This window comes from Tympanuchus pallidicinctus, unplaced genomic scaffold (genome assembly GCF_026119805.1).
Source record: "Tympanuchus pallidicinctus isolate F22 unplaced genomic scaffold, pur_lepc_1.0 scaffold2, whole genome shotgun sequence".
In the NCBI taxonomy this organism is placed as follows: Eukaryota; Metazoa; Chordata; class Aves; order Galliformes; family Phasianidae; genus Tympanuchus; species Tympanuchus pallidicinctus.
In genome coordinates this window covers 15,472,932-15,493,273 of record NW_026294721.1, presented here as the reverse complement: position 1 = coordinate 15,493,273, position 20,342 = coordinate 15,472,932, and the positions used below count along the sequence as shown (strand labels likewise).

Genomic DNA, 20,342 nt, shown 5'->3' with positions numbered 1-20,342 from the left:
ATCATTTCTATTGTGTGCTAAGTGAGCAGGATTGGCTGTCAATCTAGCAAAACAATCTATTTTTTTCATAGTCAAAATATCTTAGGTTTTCCCTGAGGAATATTAAGGTATTGATCCCAAACACTAAGTTAATCCAGTTAAATCTGTGTTGGCCAATCAAATCAACATTAAGGTAAAGAAGGCAAGTACCTCAGCAGATTCCTATACTCACTTTTAACTTGTTTCGCATTTGTTCAATACTTTGTCTTTCAGAGAATGCATCTTCTGTTACTCACATGCAATTACTGTGCATTTATATGCATATGTCACATGAAAGATGCTACAATTTCAGCAAATTTCTTCATTTTTTATAAAGCAAACACTGTTTGCTTTATAAATGTTCTAGTTTCAACTAGAAAGCACAAACAAGTGCAGACACTGAAAAACAATCTCGGACGTAACTTCTCATAACTACTTGCATCTTAAGCCTTCTGAAGATGCCGGGTTTGGTCTCATTTTTGTCAGGTTACTGTAAATAGCTGAATCATACTTTTAGCTGCTAAAAACAGAGAAAGTTGCTTTATCTTCAGTGTTTCAGAGTTTTTCTCCTACGTGATTTTTAACTTTTTCAGTAAAAAGTTCCTAAGGCCTTTCCAAGTGTCTTTTCTCTATGAAAGGGCATCCTCAGAAGTATCTTTGCATCTCAGTATAAGAGCTTCCTTGGTCAATATATATTTATTCAAAATTGTACTTTCCCCTTTTAGCTAAGGATGGATTTTAAAAAACAACAGAAATAGTGAAAATGTATACATCCAAACTTAGCTTGGAAAATATACATAAATACAGCTTGCAGTTCTCAAATAAAATTCTGAATTTACATAAAGAATTTCCCCAGCAGGTCCAGAGTAACCAAGTCATTCTTTTCCCTATCTTGGTTATACCTGCCAACTGCATTTCTGCCAGTCCTCATTTCCAAAAGCTTTCCTTTCCTCTCCTCTCCTTCTTTTTTGCCTTTTGTTCTCTTTCTCCTTTAATGTAATTTGAGTACTTCTGTGAGAACCAATCTTAGGAGCTGTTAATTCTGCTTAATATCACAGGGCTCGCAAAAAGTAGTTGAGTACTTGATGTACTACACAACATTTAATCAACAGGTATTTGAATAAAAATGTATATGAGAATAAGAGAGAGGAAAATTGAAACATGAAGACAAATGATAGAAACCAGGAAGATAAGACAGAGGGGAAAATTAGAAGAATATCAAAGGAAATGTAAATAAAGTTTTCATGAAACAACCATAACATTTCTGGTTTTGGCATTCAAATATTAAAAAGCTCCACTCACAAGAAAAAGCAGCTTTATCTTGAAAACCATAGTAACAAAGAACTCTGTAACTTTTCACTATGCTAAGTTACAAAGGTGAAGTACTAAAATTCCCAACTCCTATATGATTTTTCACTTAATTTATTGCATATTTTGTATATTGATATAGTGTCTTTTCTGCCCCTTCCAAAGATTAAAACTTATTTCCACAGCTGTTGCACACCTAACAGTGCCAGTCCCATAGACACCCTCTCTTTTAAGCAAGCTTTCCTCATAGCCAAATCACCAGTGTAGTAGCTGCTATTTTTCTATTAAAAAAGCAAAATCAGTTAAGTCCTTCCTTTGATCACTTAAGTGATGTTAATGTTAACAAAATTGAACAAAATCAACTTATTTACATGTCTGATTGCTTAAATAATCATGAATACAAAGCAGAGGTCATCAAAGTAGGTCATTTTTTCCTTCCCAGTAAAATCACCACCCTCACAAGCACTTATTGCAAATGTATTTATTTTCTTTTCCTCATAGTACTACAGAGAGGAAAGAGATTTTAGAACCATTTTGGCTGCTAGTTCAAGACATAGAGAAAATCAGACAAAAATAAAAAGAGCATTTTCGCAAGGTAGCCTAGTTCATTAATGGCTTTTTGGCCTCTCCTTTTGAAATAAAAGCCATTCTCACGCCATTCTGATAAAAAGCACCAGTACGTTTAATAAAATCGCTGCTGGGTTTCTGACAGTCTGTTTGAACATGTGCCAAAAAGTCTCAGTTTGAAGGAATCCAGAATTATTTCTGCAGACTGAAGAATTTGCACATGGAAGGTGAATTCTAAAATGCAACCAAGTGATAAGAGATTAATGGTGCTGAGAAACTGAAATGTGGAAGAAATGCCTGCACAAAGATTGATAAATGCTATCACTGTTAGAAAGACAATACTTTCTCAAACCAATTAAAGTAATAGCTTTGTACCTTAAGAATGACCCAGAATGTCTTTAATACATAAGCTTCATGACAAAGGAGGAAGGTGCTAAGTACATTAGTCCACTGGACTTTAGTTGAGCTCACAGACCAAATGACAATGAAAGAGCATCCCATACAAGTCTCTGGAAAAAGGTGGTGGAAAAAGGAAGTGGTTTAAACAATAAATCTAAACCAAGTCATATTATGACTTCTTATATTGGAGAGAAACTCTTTACCAGGGAGTGTAGTGATAGGACAAAGGACAATGGCTTTACACTGAAAGAAGCTAGATTTAGATTAGACAAAAGGAAAAATTATTTACTATGAATACGATGGGGCACTAGAAAAGTTTGCCAAGAGAATCTGTGGTTGCCCCGTCCCTGGTCAAGTTTGATGGAGCCTTTGGCAATCTGATCTAGTGGGAGGTGTCCCTGCCATGACACAAGGAGCTGGTCCTTTCCAACACAAACCATTCCAGGATTCTATGATGTTTCTAATGGATACTGCGTCATGATTTGCATAAGACCATGGGAAAAGGCTTAAGAGAGACATACTCAATAACAAAAACTTGAAGGCTAGTAATACTAGTAATATCTAATACTTGCAAGTGAATAGCTACTATCTCATATTGTTTTTTTTTTTAATTGAAAAAATGTTAACATATTAAAAACCAAAAGTTTGAAGGCTATTAATATATAATATGCATTGGCAATGTTTTTAGTTTCGTAATGCTAACAAATACAGGTAGTAAAATAATAAAGCACGGGAAATATTCCCAAATTGTTTCCTGCAGGTCACTCATGAACTGAAACCTTTAAAGATGGCCTAGAGAGGTTACTTGTTATTTCTGTACTTTCTCTAGAATTAATACATGCACTCCAACTGGAGGAGTCTTGGTTCTCAAGTGACCTTACTTTAGTTATAATATACAAATGTGAAATGTTTCTTAAGTAGTATAATATTGATTAGATTTACCCTGAAAAGCTTAGGTATTCTTATTTTTAGCAGTGAGTTTATTTAGATAATAAATAGAAGAATTAATTTTGCAGAATAGATGTAGCTGGTACAAACAGAATAGTATTGAGCCAATAAAGATTAAAAGTTACATTCACTGAGATACTGAATTCTTAATTTTCCTCTGAAGTTTATCACACCAAAAGGGAGAAAAATGGGACCATCAGAGGTATATTCTCCTTCCATTCTCCCTGGCAGCTACTTGGAGATAAGCAGTCCTGCTCCTGACAGCATCTTCCCAAGGGGCACTGGCAGAGAATGCACTGCCTGCTAACTGACTTCACACAATGAGAACTGTCACTATTAGCTCACTGATTTTTGTAAAAACTGAGAATCCAGACAGAACAATACAAAACACTCCCCAGCACCAATGGGTGAAGCCAAGTACATGAGTCTGAAACAGTGTTTTGGCAACCAGCTTTGCCTCCTTCTGCTGCTACCGTCACAGAATACTTGCTCATTCGTAAACCACTTAACTCCCACTGTAAACTCCTTTTCCTCAGCAGTTTAGGCTGTTACACTAAGCTCAGAGACAGAAATCATGCAGAGCGGAGCAAGCCGCTGTCTCACGTGGTCTCTTTGTACATGCTACAGAGGCAGTAGCCATCAGCAAAGCAGATAACACTCCATGTCTTAAAATTTCATCCCAAAACAGTTGTCCATCAGAATGATCAAGACAACACAAAGGCATGGCATCAGAATTATGCTCATCAGTATGAGGTATTAAACACAAAGCTTTTCCTCTTATTTTTCTTCAGAGAGATGACACACAGTTTTGATATGCAAAATTATACTCAATCCAAACTGCAAATATTCAGTACTTAAGTTATTCAATATTCCATCTAGAGCATGTTTGGCATACTATATGAGTTTATATAATTTATCAACTCTCTGAAAAAATAAAAAGATGTAAAATGTGTTTGTGGGCCATCATGTTGACAGAAGCATGACGTGAAATGCTGGTAGTACTCAGCACTGGACTCTGCAGATACTGCCCATAAAGAGATGATGATGAATATAGTTGAAGAGGAGAGAAAGTTGTCCAGACTTTTTTAAAGAAATTTAAAAGTACTACAGAATTTTCAAATGTTTATATCAATTAAGTGTTTATAAAACCAGAAGACAAATTGAAAATGCAGAAGATTGAAAAGCATGAAAAGAAAACTGAAAAGATTGCAGAATATCAGGCCTATGTAAAATAGAACTATAATGCCAATTTTTTTATGTAGCACAGAAACCTGATGATGATGGTATTATCACCAAATAAATAATAATTTGTCTGTTAAAGACTGTACATCCTTCAGAAAACAACAGGGAGCCAGCTTGCTTCTATTGCCCTCTGTCCCTGACTGAGGAGCTCCTGCCAAAGCATGTGGTTTAAATTGTAATTAAGATGATAAAGCCTAGTGTATGGGAACTATTTAAAGGTGGTGGAAGTACAGTGTCCACCATGTCCTTCAGGGTTTGCTTGTGCCCTATGTTCAGCAGCTCCTAAGTATTCTCAATGATGCTGTGACAGCATTGTCTCATCCATCCAAATGTTTATTGTCAGATTCCATCTGGGTATAAATAAAACTATTTCATATAAAAATAACTGAAAAAAATATTATTTTATGAGATACAGACATTCTTTCTAATTAAATCAGAAAAGGCTGCTATAGCAACAATTGCGGAATATTTCTTTAAAAAACAAAGGTTTTAAAAACTATTTTAGGATAGTCTGAGATAGAAATATCAAAATCTTTCCTATATTGAAGACAAAATGTTAGTGGAATCTTAAGTTGAAGCTAGTTAGTGGAGACTTTCACAGACCAGCTTTAGAAAGTAAGATACATTTAGTGTTCATAAATGTAATAGAGATGGAAAAATAAGATTATATCTGTAAACATCTTGTTTCTGACAAAACTGTAACAGCTAAGAAAAAAAGACCTAGGATTCTTAATGGAAAATGCAATGGAGAACATGGGGTAATTTTGATTGGCAATTAAGAAAAGACAGCAATACAGTGCAGAAGGCAAATGAAAGGAAACTAAAATGGCTTTATATGTTTCACTGTCATCTGGAATATTTTGTTTGACTCTGGTCAGTGCAGGTAAAAAAGTTAGAAAACAAGGAGTTTGGAGGAAAAGGAGATAAAATAAGAAAAGGAAGGTTTTGGTATTCAGAGAGCTAGAAAAGACTTGGTACTTCTAATTGAGAGAAGAGAGGAATGAGGGTGAAATAGAAAATAGAAGGTGGCAAGATAAATTATGAACCTTAACCATTTTCCCTTCCTTCATAAAGTCAAAGAAAATTAACATCATTTTGAACAACTATATTTAAAGCTAGAAGCCTTGAATTAACTCCCCCCTACCCCCCAGCAATGATTACCTTAAAATAACATGTTGATTGAGAAAATAGTAGGATTTAAAGTAGATTATGTGTTTCAAAGGGAAAAAAAAAAAAAAAATCAAACTATTTTTTTGGAAGATATGTAAATTGTCAAATTTCACTAGTTTTATCATATAAAAGCAACCAGTGGCACACAAAACTTATTTGCCAAAATCTACTGGTCTTCAACCTATTGACAAGAAAGCATCAAAGATCAAGTGATTCTCATCAAGTAGTCACAATGTCTTTTTAATTTTATTAATTTTATTAATTTTTATTTTTAATTGTAATTATTTATAATTATTTTATATTATATATTTATATTATTTATATTTATATTATTATATTTATATTTTATATATTTTTATATTTTACTTATATATAATTTTATAATTATTTTTATTAATTTTTAAAGTTTATTCCTGCTTTTCAAAGGTATTTATGTCCCTTATTTTTCATCTTTCTTTTCTCTCCTTACTTTCCACTCAACTGGAAGCACAATTGGTAAGCACAGCCAACTACTAGTTAGCAGCAGAATTATAGAGGGGAGTGTTTGAGACATACCCCACTTACATACTGCAATATTTTCCTTTGTGCACATAAAAATACATATGCAAGTAGGAAAGGTCAGCATACAAGTTATTAAATAATGAAGACAGTCTTCTCAGGGCGAAAGGTAGAAGACATGTTTGTTTAGTATGATTGAACTTGGTCAGGTATGGTCAGCCAGGTCAGCCTTAACAGCAGTAATAATGAGCTGACAAACGTGATTATGGGAAGCCTGCAGGCCCTATTGCACTTTTGCTCTAACTCTGCTTGACTGGGATGCAGTTGCATATTTTTTTGCTGCTGTTGTTTATGCCATGTCACACAACCTTATCAGCATGTTTGCTTCCATTCATGACCATACAGTATTAACACGATGACTATACCACAGGTTGCAGTCAACCACCATACTTTTGCCTTGTCAGACTACCCTTCTGTGGATGCTATTTTAGCAATACTTGCAAAAAGATGTGAAAAGGGATAAAAATTGCTGTATTTTGTTGCAAAAGTATGCTCCTTGAATAGTGAGTAATAAAATACTGAGTTGAAGAAGGTGACATTGAGCAACACTGAAGACGAAGGGGCTTACAGTCTGCAGTAAAACGATACTTACTTTCAAAAAAGTAAATATGCATTAATTATTTTAAAACCAACTCAGAATGCAGTTTCAGCTATAGGTTGTGAGTAATACAGCTAGAACTAACTAATAAGAGAATATATGGGTCTTAAATATTTTCATATATCTGTATACTACTTTTATTTCTGAATTTGAATGTGCACTCCAAAATTCTTACCATATTATAAAGTATGAATTTATACAAATAACAACAATGAATACATAAGACAAACTGTTTACTGCATAATTCATTGAAAGAATGAAAAAAGGTAAAATTACATACATTTCAGTAATGGTTTCTGGAAGATTTGTTGGAATTTCAGTAAGGCCTTTCCCACGACAATCCACAATGTTGTTACTACAGGTGCATGCAGCAGGACAATGCAAGACACTGCAGGATGGAGCCATAAATGATTGGTGACCTGCAGAGGAAAAGACTTTCTTCTAAAAATGCACAGAACAGTAGTCCTCAAGAGTAAAATATCATGTTTTACACTTCCATGAAAAACACTCTTGCCCATCAACACTTTCAAATTACATTAATTTAAATTCCTAATTAATAGCAGTATGGTGACAAAATGAGACTACTGTTCTAGATTCTTCATAAATTCTCAATTTCTCCAGCAACTCATATGCAAAATTATCTGTTAAAGAAAATGAATGCAGTCCATTTTTGGGGGTGCATTCTTATTTCTTTGGGGGTGCAATCTTATTTCTTTTGTGGTTTTAAAAACCAAGTATTGATTTATGTAGTTTTTAAGAGTTTTTTATATTATAAATGAATGTTGACAGTAATGAATTTTGACAATGAAAGCACTGAAGCTTTTCTGACAGTTCTGTTCTGTTCTGCAAATACTCATTAGCATTATTTGTCACTGTATGTATCAGTTACAGAATATTTTGGAGTTATGGCTTTCCATCCAAACATACAGAGCTTTGACTTCACAACTCATACTTTTGCTTTCTATGTTACTTCAGTGGACTTATTATTCTCTTAAGTTAGCACATTCTGACTACTCAGGTGGCTAATTTGCATGATTATGTCTTTCATATCTCCATATATTCCTTTTACTTCTGAATTTGAAAAATTCAAATAAATGGATCACACATTTTATAATAATAAGTAAAACACTCATTATTCTATTGATTTAATGATACTTTATCATTGTTTTTTAATGATATAAAAGGCACAAAAACACGAGAAAAGCATGAAGACTTTTTTTTTTCCCCTTTCCTTTTTATTAAGGTAAAAACGCTAAGGACTGTTTTAAATTCCCATGAAACAAAAAGAAGAGACTTCTGTGTTTTGAAACCACAACTTTGTCTCAGATCTCCCTCGCTAGATTTAATGCCATATATTAAGATAGAAAGGGTCCACTGATAATGTAAGTAAGGTCACTTTGAAGTTGCAGCCAGTGCTGTTCCTAGTTACAGCTTCAAATAACAACACAAATATTAAAATTACTTCACTGAAAAGTTAGACCTGTGAGATAGTAGTTCACAATATAATAACTTGATTTCACATTAAGGTATGTGTTACAAAAGTACAAACAGCTGCCAAAAAGAATAAAGCCGTGTTATTCCTTTTAATACTAACAAAGAGAAAATACTTCATCTGCATTTATTAAACAAAAATTGAGTGATCCAGGGATAAAAAGTGGCTATACTCCCTTCTCAAAATCAGCATTACAATGATCAGGTTGTAAAACAACTTACAAATAAGATATGTGATGTGTTCTTGCTAGAAGACCTTTTATGAACACATAAATGCAGAAGTAATGGTTAGAGCATGGCTAACATCTACCGTGCTACAGTGACAGCACCTTACACTGCAGTGTTAGAAGCTGCTCAGTAATGAGAGATTTTGCTGTGCAAAAAAAACTGTATTCAGAAAATAGATCCGTGTAAATTTTGGTATAATTAGCAATAGAGATTTGGGCATTCTCAGGAAAACAACTAGCAGAAACACCTGTGCTGAACCACAGAAAGACTGACAGTTATTTCCCAGTTGTTTTTCAATACTTTGAGGGAAACTAGAACAGTAGTTCGAGTTTACAGAAAATTTTCAATCTGAGCTAAAAATATTTGTATAAAAAAGATAAAACTTGCCTTCTTCCTCATCTTGGAGACAAGAATAAAGGAAAAAATATCAAACAGACAGAATGTGATTAGTAATGAACTGTTAGCCATTTCATCATTTCATAGCAACCTAATGCATTAAAGCACAGCAATAGAATTCAGAAGTTTTTTTGGAATTTCAAAATACTTTTTCAACTGAAACAGAAAAGCAACAGAAAAACATAACAAAAAAGGAAAAATAACAACCCATAGAGCTTAAAAATGTATATATCAACAACCCAAATTCTTATTATGAAATGCCTTATGTTCTTAACTGGTGCACCTTTTTATCTCATTTCCCATCTCACTTCCCCATAATTCATAGTTACAAAGGCTATATATTCTATGACACATTCACAAAAAAATTGTAATGACAGAAGCAGCACCACAGAAGATACAAATTACTGATAAGAATGATTAGTTTCATTAAAAAATAGTAATAATAATAAAAAAAAAATCACACAAACGTTATCACCATGCGAGGAGGCAAAGCGCTGCCCTTACCACTGCAGACGAACTCTCGCTTCTGGACCTCAGCCACATTGTGGCCCCGCAGGTGTGCAGGGCCCATGCACTGAGTGTACAAGCCTACACGGGGTCGCTGCCGCAGCCAGTCTGACAGCCAGGCCAGGTGGCAGTCGCAGTAGAGGTTGTTGGAGTGCAGGCGACTGCATGAGAAAATGGACAGTCAGGTTTAAATTGCGGAGGACAAACAGAAAAGTAACCTGTCCCTCCTCTTCCCACCTCCAGCAGCAAACCAGTTTATTAATAAAGATCTTTTGCCGAAAGTCTGTTAAATGCTTATAAGCAAAACTATGTAAGCAACAAAATGGCCTTTTATTTGTGGTTTAGATGATTACAAAAATAGATGAAGGCTTCTTAAGAAATTAAACTAAATAAAAGAAGTAAATACGCAAGAGCTTGAAAGCTGCCAGGGAAGTCTTTAGTACAGGTCTGCATTAATGGTGACTAGACAAAAATGTCTCAAGTGATATAAAACTATAGTGTCCTACAGTGATAACATGCTGTCAAAAAGTAAGAGTGAATAAACCATTTGGTTTCCAATTAGATACATCTAGAAGTCTCCCCATTATTAGTCTCTATAGAAACAGCCCGCAAAATCTGTCTAACAGGTCATGTTCATTTTCTACTGAACAAGGCAGAGTAATAACTCAATATAAAACACCATTTTTTCACATCTTTGCTGACTTCCTTTCTTTTTGTTTAATCATAGAAAGAGGACTTAGCTGTTTTTGGCTCCTAGAGGCATAGAGGCTAAACAATGTCTGAAATTAAAAGCAATGCTAAAGCAAGCTATGAAATTAAGGAAGTTGCCTCTTCAGTGGCAGAGTCTGAAGCAAGACCATGGCTCCGTGCCAAGTGGCAAAAAGCACTTTTCCATTGATAAAATATCACACAAATGCATTCACTAAATTAGGTTAATTACTTTTCTCTGGCGCTTACTTTTCCCTGCTTCTTGCATTTTTCTCAAACTACAGAAAAGTACATCAACAGTTATGCATCAAATCCCTACTCAGATCCATCTGTAACAGAATAATGTCATTTTGGTCCTTTTTAGTTGATGTGCTGCTCACTAAATAACTGGAAAGGAAGTAAAAGAAAACCAGAATTTAAACAAGAAGTCTAGATAATCCATGAAAAGACTGTAAAGGAACAGAGTTGTGTGACAGACCAACAAAACCAAAATATTTTAATTCATTGGTTGCTTTTTTTTTCCATAAATGATTAGAAATTAAAGGCAGTGCATTTTTCTGTACTGATTCTTGTGTGAGTGCTTTGCAAACACAGCTCACAATACAGCATACTCATCCAGTACAACCTGTGGCCAGCTGTAGGCAAGAAGACCATTGCAAATCAGAACTAATGCTGCTGAAATTTATACGGTTATACAAGCATATTCTTATGGGATGTTATAGCTATAATCTAGGATTCTGTGTGCCTGTTTTCTTTTGCTCAGAAAATGAATTTTTAAAAAGTGAAATATCCACAAAAGAAGTTTAAGTTTAAAAAAAAAAATTGTTATTTGATTCACTGTAATCTGTGCTTCAGAATACAAACTGGATTTCAAAGTTTGAAAGAGGAACAGATGGATATTAATGTTTTCAGGTCCCAGACACAAGAGAATAAAATGGAATGAAATTCTATTCTCAAAATATAACTGAGGCCACCAAAAGCCAATGCTCAGCACAATTCAAGAGCTCTTGTATTTGTCCATGTAAGAGTAGCTATAATTCTGTTATGAGATCAACAGAACTACTCATCTGAATGATGTTATTTCAGTTACAGATGTTAATTCAAGTGACTAGCCCCACTGACTTTATTTCCACTTCACTGGAAAGCCTGTTTGAAAGTATCTCAGGACTAAACTTTGATAGAGTCTAGCTTTGTTGCTTAACACAATGTACGTTTATTGTTAGCTGAATATCAACAGAACAAATAACCCCAAATTGCATCTCCTGCACACACACTCTTTTCATTGTGTTTTGTTTTAGAAGCTTCAAGTGTTCTTCTGTGAAAGTCATAACCTCTAAAAATGGGGACCTTATTGTAAATGCTGACACAACTTTAATTATAATAGCACTACCGGATGATGCTATAATTTTATGTTACAAAGAATGTTGGAAAGCCAGTTTAGTTTAATTAGGTCTGCTAGCAGTCCAGTAATAAAAGCATAAAGATTTCCCATTTATCACATCTGACAGCCAATCAAAGATTCTTCCATGTTACTAAATGAAATGTGACCCATTCTGTAGCTCAAAGTAAAACAAATTTTTGACTTTCAAAAAACATCAATTTCTTTTGCTATACAGCCATAACATATAAAAGAGAATCCCTTCTGTCTCCACCTTTTCTGTAGAAAAGATGGTAAAACTTTTCTATGATCAAACAGTGCACTACAAAACATCCAGCTAGGAAATGATCATGAAAACATTTCCATCATCCTATCCTGAAGAAACAGAATGAAAACGATGCAACAACCTCTAAACTCCTGAGCCACGAGAATTGGCTTTGGGGTTTCACCTTTCAGAATTATCTGCACACTTCATGCCTACAAACCTCAGTATTACTGTTTTGACAGATACTTTCCATACATGTATAAGTATTTACAGGCCACTGGCAGAACTTGGTTGAGGGAAAAATGGTATACTGAACATACTGGGTTCGTAACAATGGCAGTCAGTTTCCATGGGACTACTTACAATGTTCTGAGTTTGGGCATATGATTGAAACTTGCGACGGATAATCGAGTGATGTTATTGTTGTTGAGAGTGCTGCAAAGTCAAGAAGAAACATATTAACAAGTTACCATAATTTACATCACATTGACTGCATTTTTTTTTATAAGGCATAGTAAAGGAAGAGAATGGTGCTCTGCTTTTAGGAATGGCTATGAGGAAAATGAACCCTAACGTTGAGGTCTACTTCGACTCCATATTCAACCCCTACTACAACACAGTGGTTTGACCATTCCATTAATAATCATAAGTAATCAGAGGCCTCAATAACCCTTAATTAACTCAAAGAGAGGACTGAAACAGATCTTCCATTAATACTGAGAACATCTATGGCATTAAAGCTAAGACTGCTGTCCTTGTGTAAGGAAATATAGTTTCAGAGTATTCCTGGAGAAAAGTCCTTGGGTTTAGGGCAGCAGTTTCTTTTTCTAGCTTCTGAGAGCCCATACTTTTTGACAGAGGATGCAAGCTAAAGACCTGCCTGCTATTTTTCCTAAGAATCTTCTGAAGTAAACTGCGGTCAGTTCTTGTATGGAACAGTGCTGTTGCAGATGATCCAGGGCAGCATGAACAATAGGTGACCTTCTGCTATATGTTGCAAGGAGGCATGCATCTTAATGCTCTAGCAAGTAATTTATGTTTTGGACAAAATGCCTGGGACCTGAGACAGAAACTAGGAATAAATCTTAGCCAATTATTGGCTAGCACAGAACCATCATGCACAGGAAGTGTAGTTTGTAAAGATGATGAAACTTTATGAATGATCCTGCAGCTAGCTGTTGTCTTTTGGCTGCAAATAAGATGTGAACAAGTTTGACTTGAGTACAAGGAAACAAGTGTCAGAATTTACAGTTTCTACTTAGAGATTACTCACTTGACTGCAATATAGAATGTGCTCTGCATTTTTAAACAGAATTATGACACTAATACTTAATAATTCCCTCTGTCCTTTTGAAGCAATAAGTGCTTTACTTTCTTTCTTTACATTTTTAAACCACAAGGTGTAATTTGTGTGCATTTTGAGTAAAGAACTCTGTGATCCTGAAACAGAGAAAAGTAAATTCATAGCACCCTGGATCAGTTTATATGCCTCCACATTAGCCAAACAAATAATTTCTGGTGCGGTGTGCTGGATTTTGCATTTCTGTGCTTACTCATTCCAATCCTATATGTTTTCTTCACTGTGCATAAGACATCTCCCCTGTGTGCCCTCAGGGCTACATAAGCGAAAAGATTAATCAATAGAAATGAAAAATTGGGGAGATCATTATTTTTTATGAAAATGGAATAATAAGAAGCAAAAAAATTTCCAATTGGATGCCTTAATGAATAAATTACAGCCAGCAGACTTTTGCGGATTTTCTTAATGTTGACATGCTAAATGACAGTTCTCATCACTGTCTTCATGCATGACTTCTTTCCAGGTTTTAAAAAATCTTCTCTTTCACTGAAGGGAATGAAAGTAAGTATATTTCCATAGCTGTCAGCTGTTTAAAGAATATCTAGAAGTTTTTATTTTAAATTTCATATGTTTCATGTTTGACTTCATACAATCAAAGAATGACTTGGGCTAGAAGGGATCTTAGTAATAACCTATTTCTAAACCCTCTTCTATAAGGAGCAGATACATGAACACATAAGGAATTAAGTCATTTTTATAAGTCATGTGATCCAAAACGCTGAATTTCATAGCAAAGCTATAATCAAAACAAAACCAAAAGAGCTCAGTCAATACTTTTGCCTAAAACTGTTAAATGCTATTGCAAAGAGTATGACAATAGAAACATATTTCTTGAATATGACAGCAAGTTGCATTACATTATATTTTTTTGTAGTCACAGTTTCCCCAGTGTAACTTAGGAAAAGAAAACTGAAAAACAAAATTTCACATAAATCTGCTAGTGAATTAACAAACTGAGAGGATTATATCCGTACCTGCTTTCATACTTCAGAACTGTTTCAATTTAGATGAATTTTGTATCATTAACATTAATAGTCTCTAGCATTCTACAATTATTTAACCAATATGTAAGCCACGTTACCTTGGTAAATGTTTCAAATTGTAACTAAATGGGGCTTCAGACCATGTAAATTTAAAAATTATTTAAAAGCTCCATCATGTAATTTGAAGTGGTATAAAAATTCAGTGCTTAGAATAATCAACTTCAAATGAAAACAAAACATGTAGTCTTATACAGTACTCAGTGCATTTATAAGATGGTGTGATTTACACAGTTTTCATTACTTAAGCTATATTGAAAAAAAGTCATATTAGATACATACTTTTCAGCAGTGCTCAAAATACCTCAAATAAGAAATATTTTCTCAACTGTTGTTGCTTATCACACATATTTTGAGATAGATTTTTAACTGAATAATGGTAGCAGTCTATGTAATTTTGAAAAGTTCTAACAACCTATTTTTTCAGTAGACAATTTCTCTTAACACTTTTGTTCCCTTCTGCATTAATCGAAATCAGTGTAAAATTTTTACCACCTCCTTCAACTGGGATGGATGACATTTTCAGACTACTAAAACATGCAAGCATTAAAAACTGCTAGTAATGTTAGTATCCATATATACATACATTATCATTTCTACATGTAAAAGAAGGCTCATATTAAAAAACATGATAACCAGAGTAAGCCATCACTGGAAAATACTGCTATATATATATATGAGCACCAAAGGTAAAAACTTCCCAAAACATCAGGTTTACCTATAGAAAACTGACAATTCATCGGATTTACAATTAGACTCCATATTGAACCTACAGTATGTTTCACATGGATTTGTACCAGAAAGTTAACAATAGTTTTGTTATGCTAAGATTATACAGTAAAAAAAAAATAATAAGAGGCAATTATTGCTTTCTAATATGATACTTTCTTGCCAGCAGCTCCTACATTCTTAGTTGCATGGATATACAGACATTATCTGTCAAAAAAGCTTTTTTACTTCAGAAACCTAGAAGAAAATAACCAAGCTTCCTCCCACCCCATAGGGTGTGATTTACCAAGCTTAATTCAGATTAACATGCAGTAACCCACTGATATGCAGTCTTTCACTTCCTTTAATGCCAAAAAAAAAAAAAAAAAAAAAAAAAAAAGTGACATTTTCACTGACAGAAAATATTTAAGGAATGTGTGCTGTCTCAAATTCTTTGGGAGCAGAGACACTTTGTTCATTATCCTGACTGTTTTGAGGTTGGGTGTCACTGATAATAATTTTGTTATCTTTTACCTCTCGAATGACAACAGTGAGAAAGAAAAAGTATACAGAAATCTAATTGCAATAAAAACCTGAAATGGCATACAAACATATTTCTGTCTCTATATGCATACACAGAAAAATTAAAATCTTTAAAAATCCACATAACACAGACAGGCTAAACCTCTCACCACATACAGCAGTGTTTGCTAGGGAAGTGCCTCTCTGAAAACACCTAGATTGTCAGATATATTTAGTATATTGTTCCTTAAGTAGAGAGGCTGGACAATCAAACTGATGTCAGACTGTACAACAAAGGCAATCATGGAAATGTTCAGCACCTCAGCAATGATGTATCATTTACAAAATAATTGGATTCATTAATACTCCTCTCTCCATTTTAAAAGGAAATATCTATTATTTTCTTACAGTATCTATCATCTGCTTTTTTTTTTTTTTTTTTTTTTTTAATTGTTTGTTGTGGTTTCCTGGCAGATTAAAGGAGCATCTCCGTCTCCCCTGACATTTTTACCATTATATAGCACATTGCAGTGGATTATTTTAAGACATCTTTTCACCAGACAATTCTGACACCAGACTTGCAGCTCACAGATAAGCTTTTACATTAGTACTCCCCAGATACCGAGCTCTTACTAAAAGTCAGAGATAGAAGCAGTACTTACAGCACTTCCAGGTCGCGTAGAGCCCTAAATGCCCCATCTTCAATACAGCTGATCTGGTTGTAATCCAGTTGCCTGTTAAACAGATTAGGACGGTATTTGTGAAGGAGCTGAGCGCTGGCAGTGCGTGTGGAGCAAGCATCCTATGGGTGTGCATGGCCACACTAACCGAAACACTCTCACAAACATGCTCGCGTGCTTAGGACTGTCAGACACCATGCCGGCCTGGATGCTGCCACAGAAATCTCTTTTTGTTCTGAACTGTCTGCGCAAAACAGCAGCTCCAGGAGAGCTCCAGTAAATAATAACTGCACCTTATATTAAATGCCAAAGGAATGCAATTTCATTACATCAAGAAAAGCTATCCATTAAAAGCTCTCAGCGTCATCTTGCTGAAACAATTTCATTAAGGTAAAGGACGGTAAATCACTTAATGTCACACGCATCCCCTCGGTGACCTAACAGAATCCATTTATCAGAGCAGCCCAGCTGCATGTTAATTCCCTGTGCCCTGGCAGCCGTGAGCAAGGGACCACTTTTAGGGGTGCATCTGCCTCAGATGGTTGGTGTAGGGGCAAGGAGGGGGCGTTAACAGCCATCAACTTCTCCAGTATTTCCCAGTGCAGAAATATTAGCATCCAAGATATTTACATACACAGCTATATCCTTTAATTCTGCTCCAAATCAAACTAGCATTTCTACTAGAAGCTTCAGCGTGCAATTTTCTGCATAGTTTGTGCTCTCTGCAATTGTTTGCAGTTAGGATGTTGTCACTGAGCTCTTGAATTCTGGACATAAAACTCAGCAATCCATCCCATACATTATTAATCTTAAAGTATTAAGTTATAAAAAATTTACATTCATTTCTCTGAAGAATTCTACTACTTTTTCAATCCATAACATTGATACAGTACATATAGCACAATTTAAAAACCGTATGCTGAAATTAAACACTATGCAAATACAAAATCCTAATGTTTGTAAGTTTCTCATATAGATACTAAGTATCTATAAATACTATCTGTAAATATGCAAAAAAATACAACCTCCCTTCAAGCAATCAAAAGATCTTCAAACCTCATATTTAGCAGTAATAGATAATATATAGGGACATATATTGTGTAAACAATAGGAAGTGAAAGAACAAAATACAAATGAACTCTGTCCTTTCTATCTCCAATCATGTATTAGCTACTAGGGCTAATGAGGTGTTTACTAAAGCTTCTTCTGTGATTCTTCTGAACCTATGATAAATCATTAATAATGATTTATTAATAAATCATCATATCCACTGTTGAGTTTAACATACCAACTTCTTTAAAGTTGTAGTTTCATCCAAATTTTTTATTGGAATTACTACTATGCAGGAATAAAATAATACAGCTACAGCAGTCTGTGTTTCTGTGTACTGAAAGTTACATTGAAATGCAAACTATAATTTCCTTAATATAATCTTTAATAATTTTGGTGCAGTGTTATTGCACTAATGCTGCAGTGTTGGAATATTTAAGCCTACTTACTGAGGCTTTTTTCATTTTACTAATTAATTTCATTTAACAATTAAGTTAATAGACTTTTTATTTTATAGAGGTAAAATATATACAAAGTACAATTTTCTAACCTCTTCAACAATTTATCACAGCTATTTAAATTAGTACAATGTCATGAAATGCTACCCTTGACACAATAGAAAAGAGAAATTGTTTCCAGACAAATTGGAAAAATCTTTTAATGCCATTGAATTTGCCTAATGCAGTCTGCAGGTTAATCTGTAAAAGGGTGAGCTGTATGTTTGCCCATATCTTATTATCCTTAGCTGTCAATGTATAAATCAGTGCTGACACAGCTTCTTCTAAATCATCCATATTATACACAAAAGAATATCTTTTAACAGTACAGAAAGCACTTGAGAAAATCTTGTCCTACACAAACTGAAAGGCAGATTTCTTCCACTATCAGTAGCTGTGGTGCACCCGAAAACTTTTGGACTGCTTCCTTTAGGGAATCATCATTACCACTATCTTAGTGAAGGGTGAGTTGTTTTCATTTAAATCCTCTTACCAGAAAGACTTCTCTGTTTGCAATGAACTTATGAATTGGTTAGGGTTTCAGGGAAGGGAATTTTGTGGATGGGAGATGAAATGCTTCCAAGGTTTATAAATGATCTTTGGAAGATACTACCTTCCCTACGCTTCAGACAATTTTCTACCACTTATGACAATGATATGAAAGGATCAGAAAAACACCGTTAATTAGTGTAATGTATATTCTTTAAGCTACATAAGACTGTGTGCTTGCCTTGAACAGCAATTTATGGTATTGTAATATATGGTAATTTTGCTAAGATAAAGATATTCACTGAATATAAATCCAAACAAAAAGGCAGACAATATTTCATAACCAGCTTATCATTTATGTGTAATGTCCTGCTATTGGATATACTGAAGAAATCTGAATTCTTAGGGTTAGATTGGTTTCTGAGAGCCAATTGTGTAAAGACTATGACTACGGGTGTAGGCAAGGGAGCAAAGAAATACATATGTCTCCAATTTTAAGCTGTCTTGTCATTTATTTTTAGCAAAATGACTTCTAAAAACATGCATTAAAATATCTACAATGCTATGAAAAAACCTTTCTCATCACTAAGCTATTGCAATAACAATACTAGCTGCATTATAGAAGACTTCATTTCCTCTGAGAATTTCTTTTCTTCTTTTCACATGACTAAAATGCCTTGAAGAACAGAAGCTGAGCAGACATGGACCAACAACATTGGCCCATCATCCTCCTTCCCCTCTCCTCAATACATCCCACAGCTTTTTTCCCTACTATCTCTGTGTTGGGTGTTTTCTATGTAGGACTTCTCCACCTCTCTGAATCATTCTGTTTCCATACTTTCCTTTCTGCCCTAACTTCCACAAAGCAGTTGATTACCTTGGATAGTGTGTATCCTGCAAAGCTCATAAAATGCCAAACAACTGCTGATATATTCAAAATCTTTCAGATGCTACAGTATTATCTGGCTATTTCATATGCTTAATATTTACTGCTATTTAAAATATTACCGTTCACATGTAGCAAAGAACATTCAACTAGGAAGTCAATGTGTGTTTTAGAATCGGTTTTGCTGGCACACCCAACACTGTAGAAACATGTTACTAACCTAGATTTTCCTCCCTTTTAGCATTTGTTTTCAATCAGATAATGATAAATAAAAAGTAAAAAAAAAATCTTATTATGCGTAAGAAGAACTTTTCACCACATAAATTTGAAAACTGCTACCTTCGGAGATAAAAAATACCTGACCAAAAGAGAAAACCTTCTTTCTTCTTCCACAGAAGCTGAGTTAAAAGTTTCAACCATTTCAATCTATGTCTAACTTTACCCTCCCATTATTCAGCACTTGAAAGCACTTTGTAGTAAAAGCAGGAGTGGCATCACACAGCTTTAGCATCATCTTTTTTGTTCAGAAATGATTTTATTCTACTAATGAATCAAATTAATTGTAAACATTTTTAAGAAGTCATCAGGAAAAGTCTGAATCTCTTCTAGATCCCTGTGGTGTCTTTCTCACCAGTAAATATTAATAAATCTTTCTAGTCTTAGCACACTGTACACTGTATTTCATAACATTATATTTTTCCTTGGGAAAAGAACATAGTGCACAATATTTATCACTGCAGTAGATTTTCTGGAAGTAGTCACTATTTTAAGGTCTCCTTGTATTTTTTACAACAGAATTGAGTTATGCTTTCCTATTTCTCAATTCCTCTCTCAATTTCAATTTCAAGTGGGATCAATAACTTCAGAGGTATTGGTTGAGAAAGATGTAACAGGACTGTGTAAGAATTTATTCTGTTTTACCAAACTTCAGAGAATTGATTGTTTTCTGTGCCTGCTTATTGCTATTCTTTCATTGGGAAGTGAAGTGCTTTTATCTACTTGCACTTGCTAATGTAATTTATTTTGCTCTTTGCTAAATTTTCCTGTAAAACATTTTAATGTATATATATATATTTTTCTAATATACATCATCCTTTTTCTTTTAACTTGAAATTAATAAGCAAGGCTTAAAAATACTTTCAAGAAATACCTACATACTATACATAGAATAAACTAGAAGAAAAGGGAGAAAAGATTTGTTGCTCCATCCTCTCAAAATTACCTATCATTTTAGTTAGGTAAAACCACAAGTAATGTCTTAGAGAGAAGCAAAAATTAAAAAATTAAAGATAAGAGAAAACAGCAGAGTGCTATGAAAAAGAGGAACAC

At 34.2% G+C, this 20,342-nt stretch overlaps 1 protein-coding gene across 6 annotated transcripts in view; it reads right to left on the bottom strand.

Annotated features, from left to right (window-relative positions):
- The window catches only part of SLIT2 (slit guidance ligand 2), a 245,856-nt gene that overhangs the window by 75,781 nt on the left and 149,733 nt on the right, over positions 1 to 20,342 (bottom strand). For 4 of the 6 annotated variants that reach the window (XM_052682810.1, XM_052682816.1, XM_052682813.1 and 1 more), the window contains exons 6-9: positions 16,074 to 16,145; positions 12,145 to 12,216; positions 9,431 to 9,591; positions 7,089 to 7,242 (exon numbers count right to left, since the gene is read on the bottom strand). In XM_052682810.1, the coding sequence (XP_052538770.1) occupies positions 7,089 to 7,242; positions 9,431 to 9,591; positions 12,145 to 12,216; positions 16,074 to 16,145 (459 nt within the window). Of the gene's footprint in view, positions 1 to 7,088; positions 7,243 to 9,427; positions 9,592 to 12,144; positions 12,217 to 16,073; positions 16,146 to 20,342 lie in introns of all 6 variants that reach the window. The other 2 variants (XM_052682812.1, XM_052682814.1) reach the window with 1 other exon arrangement.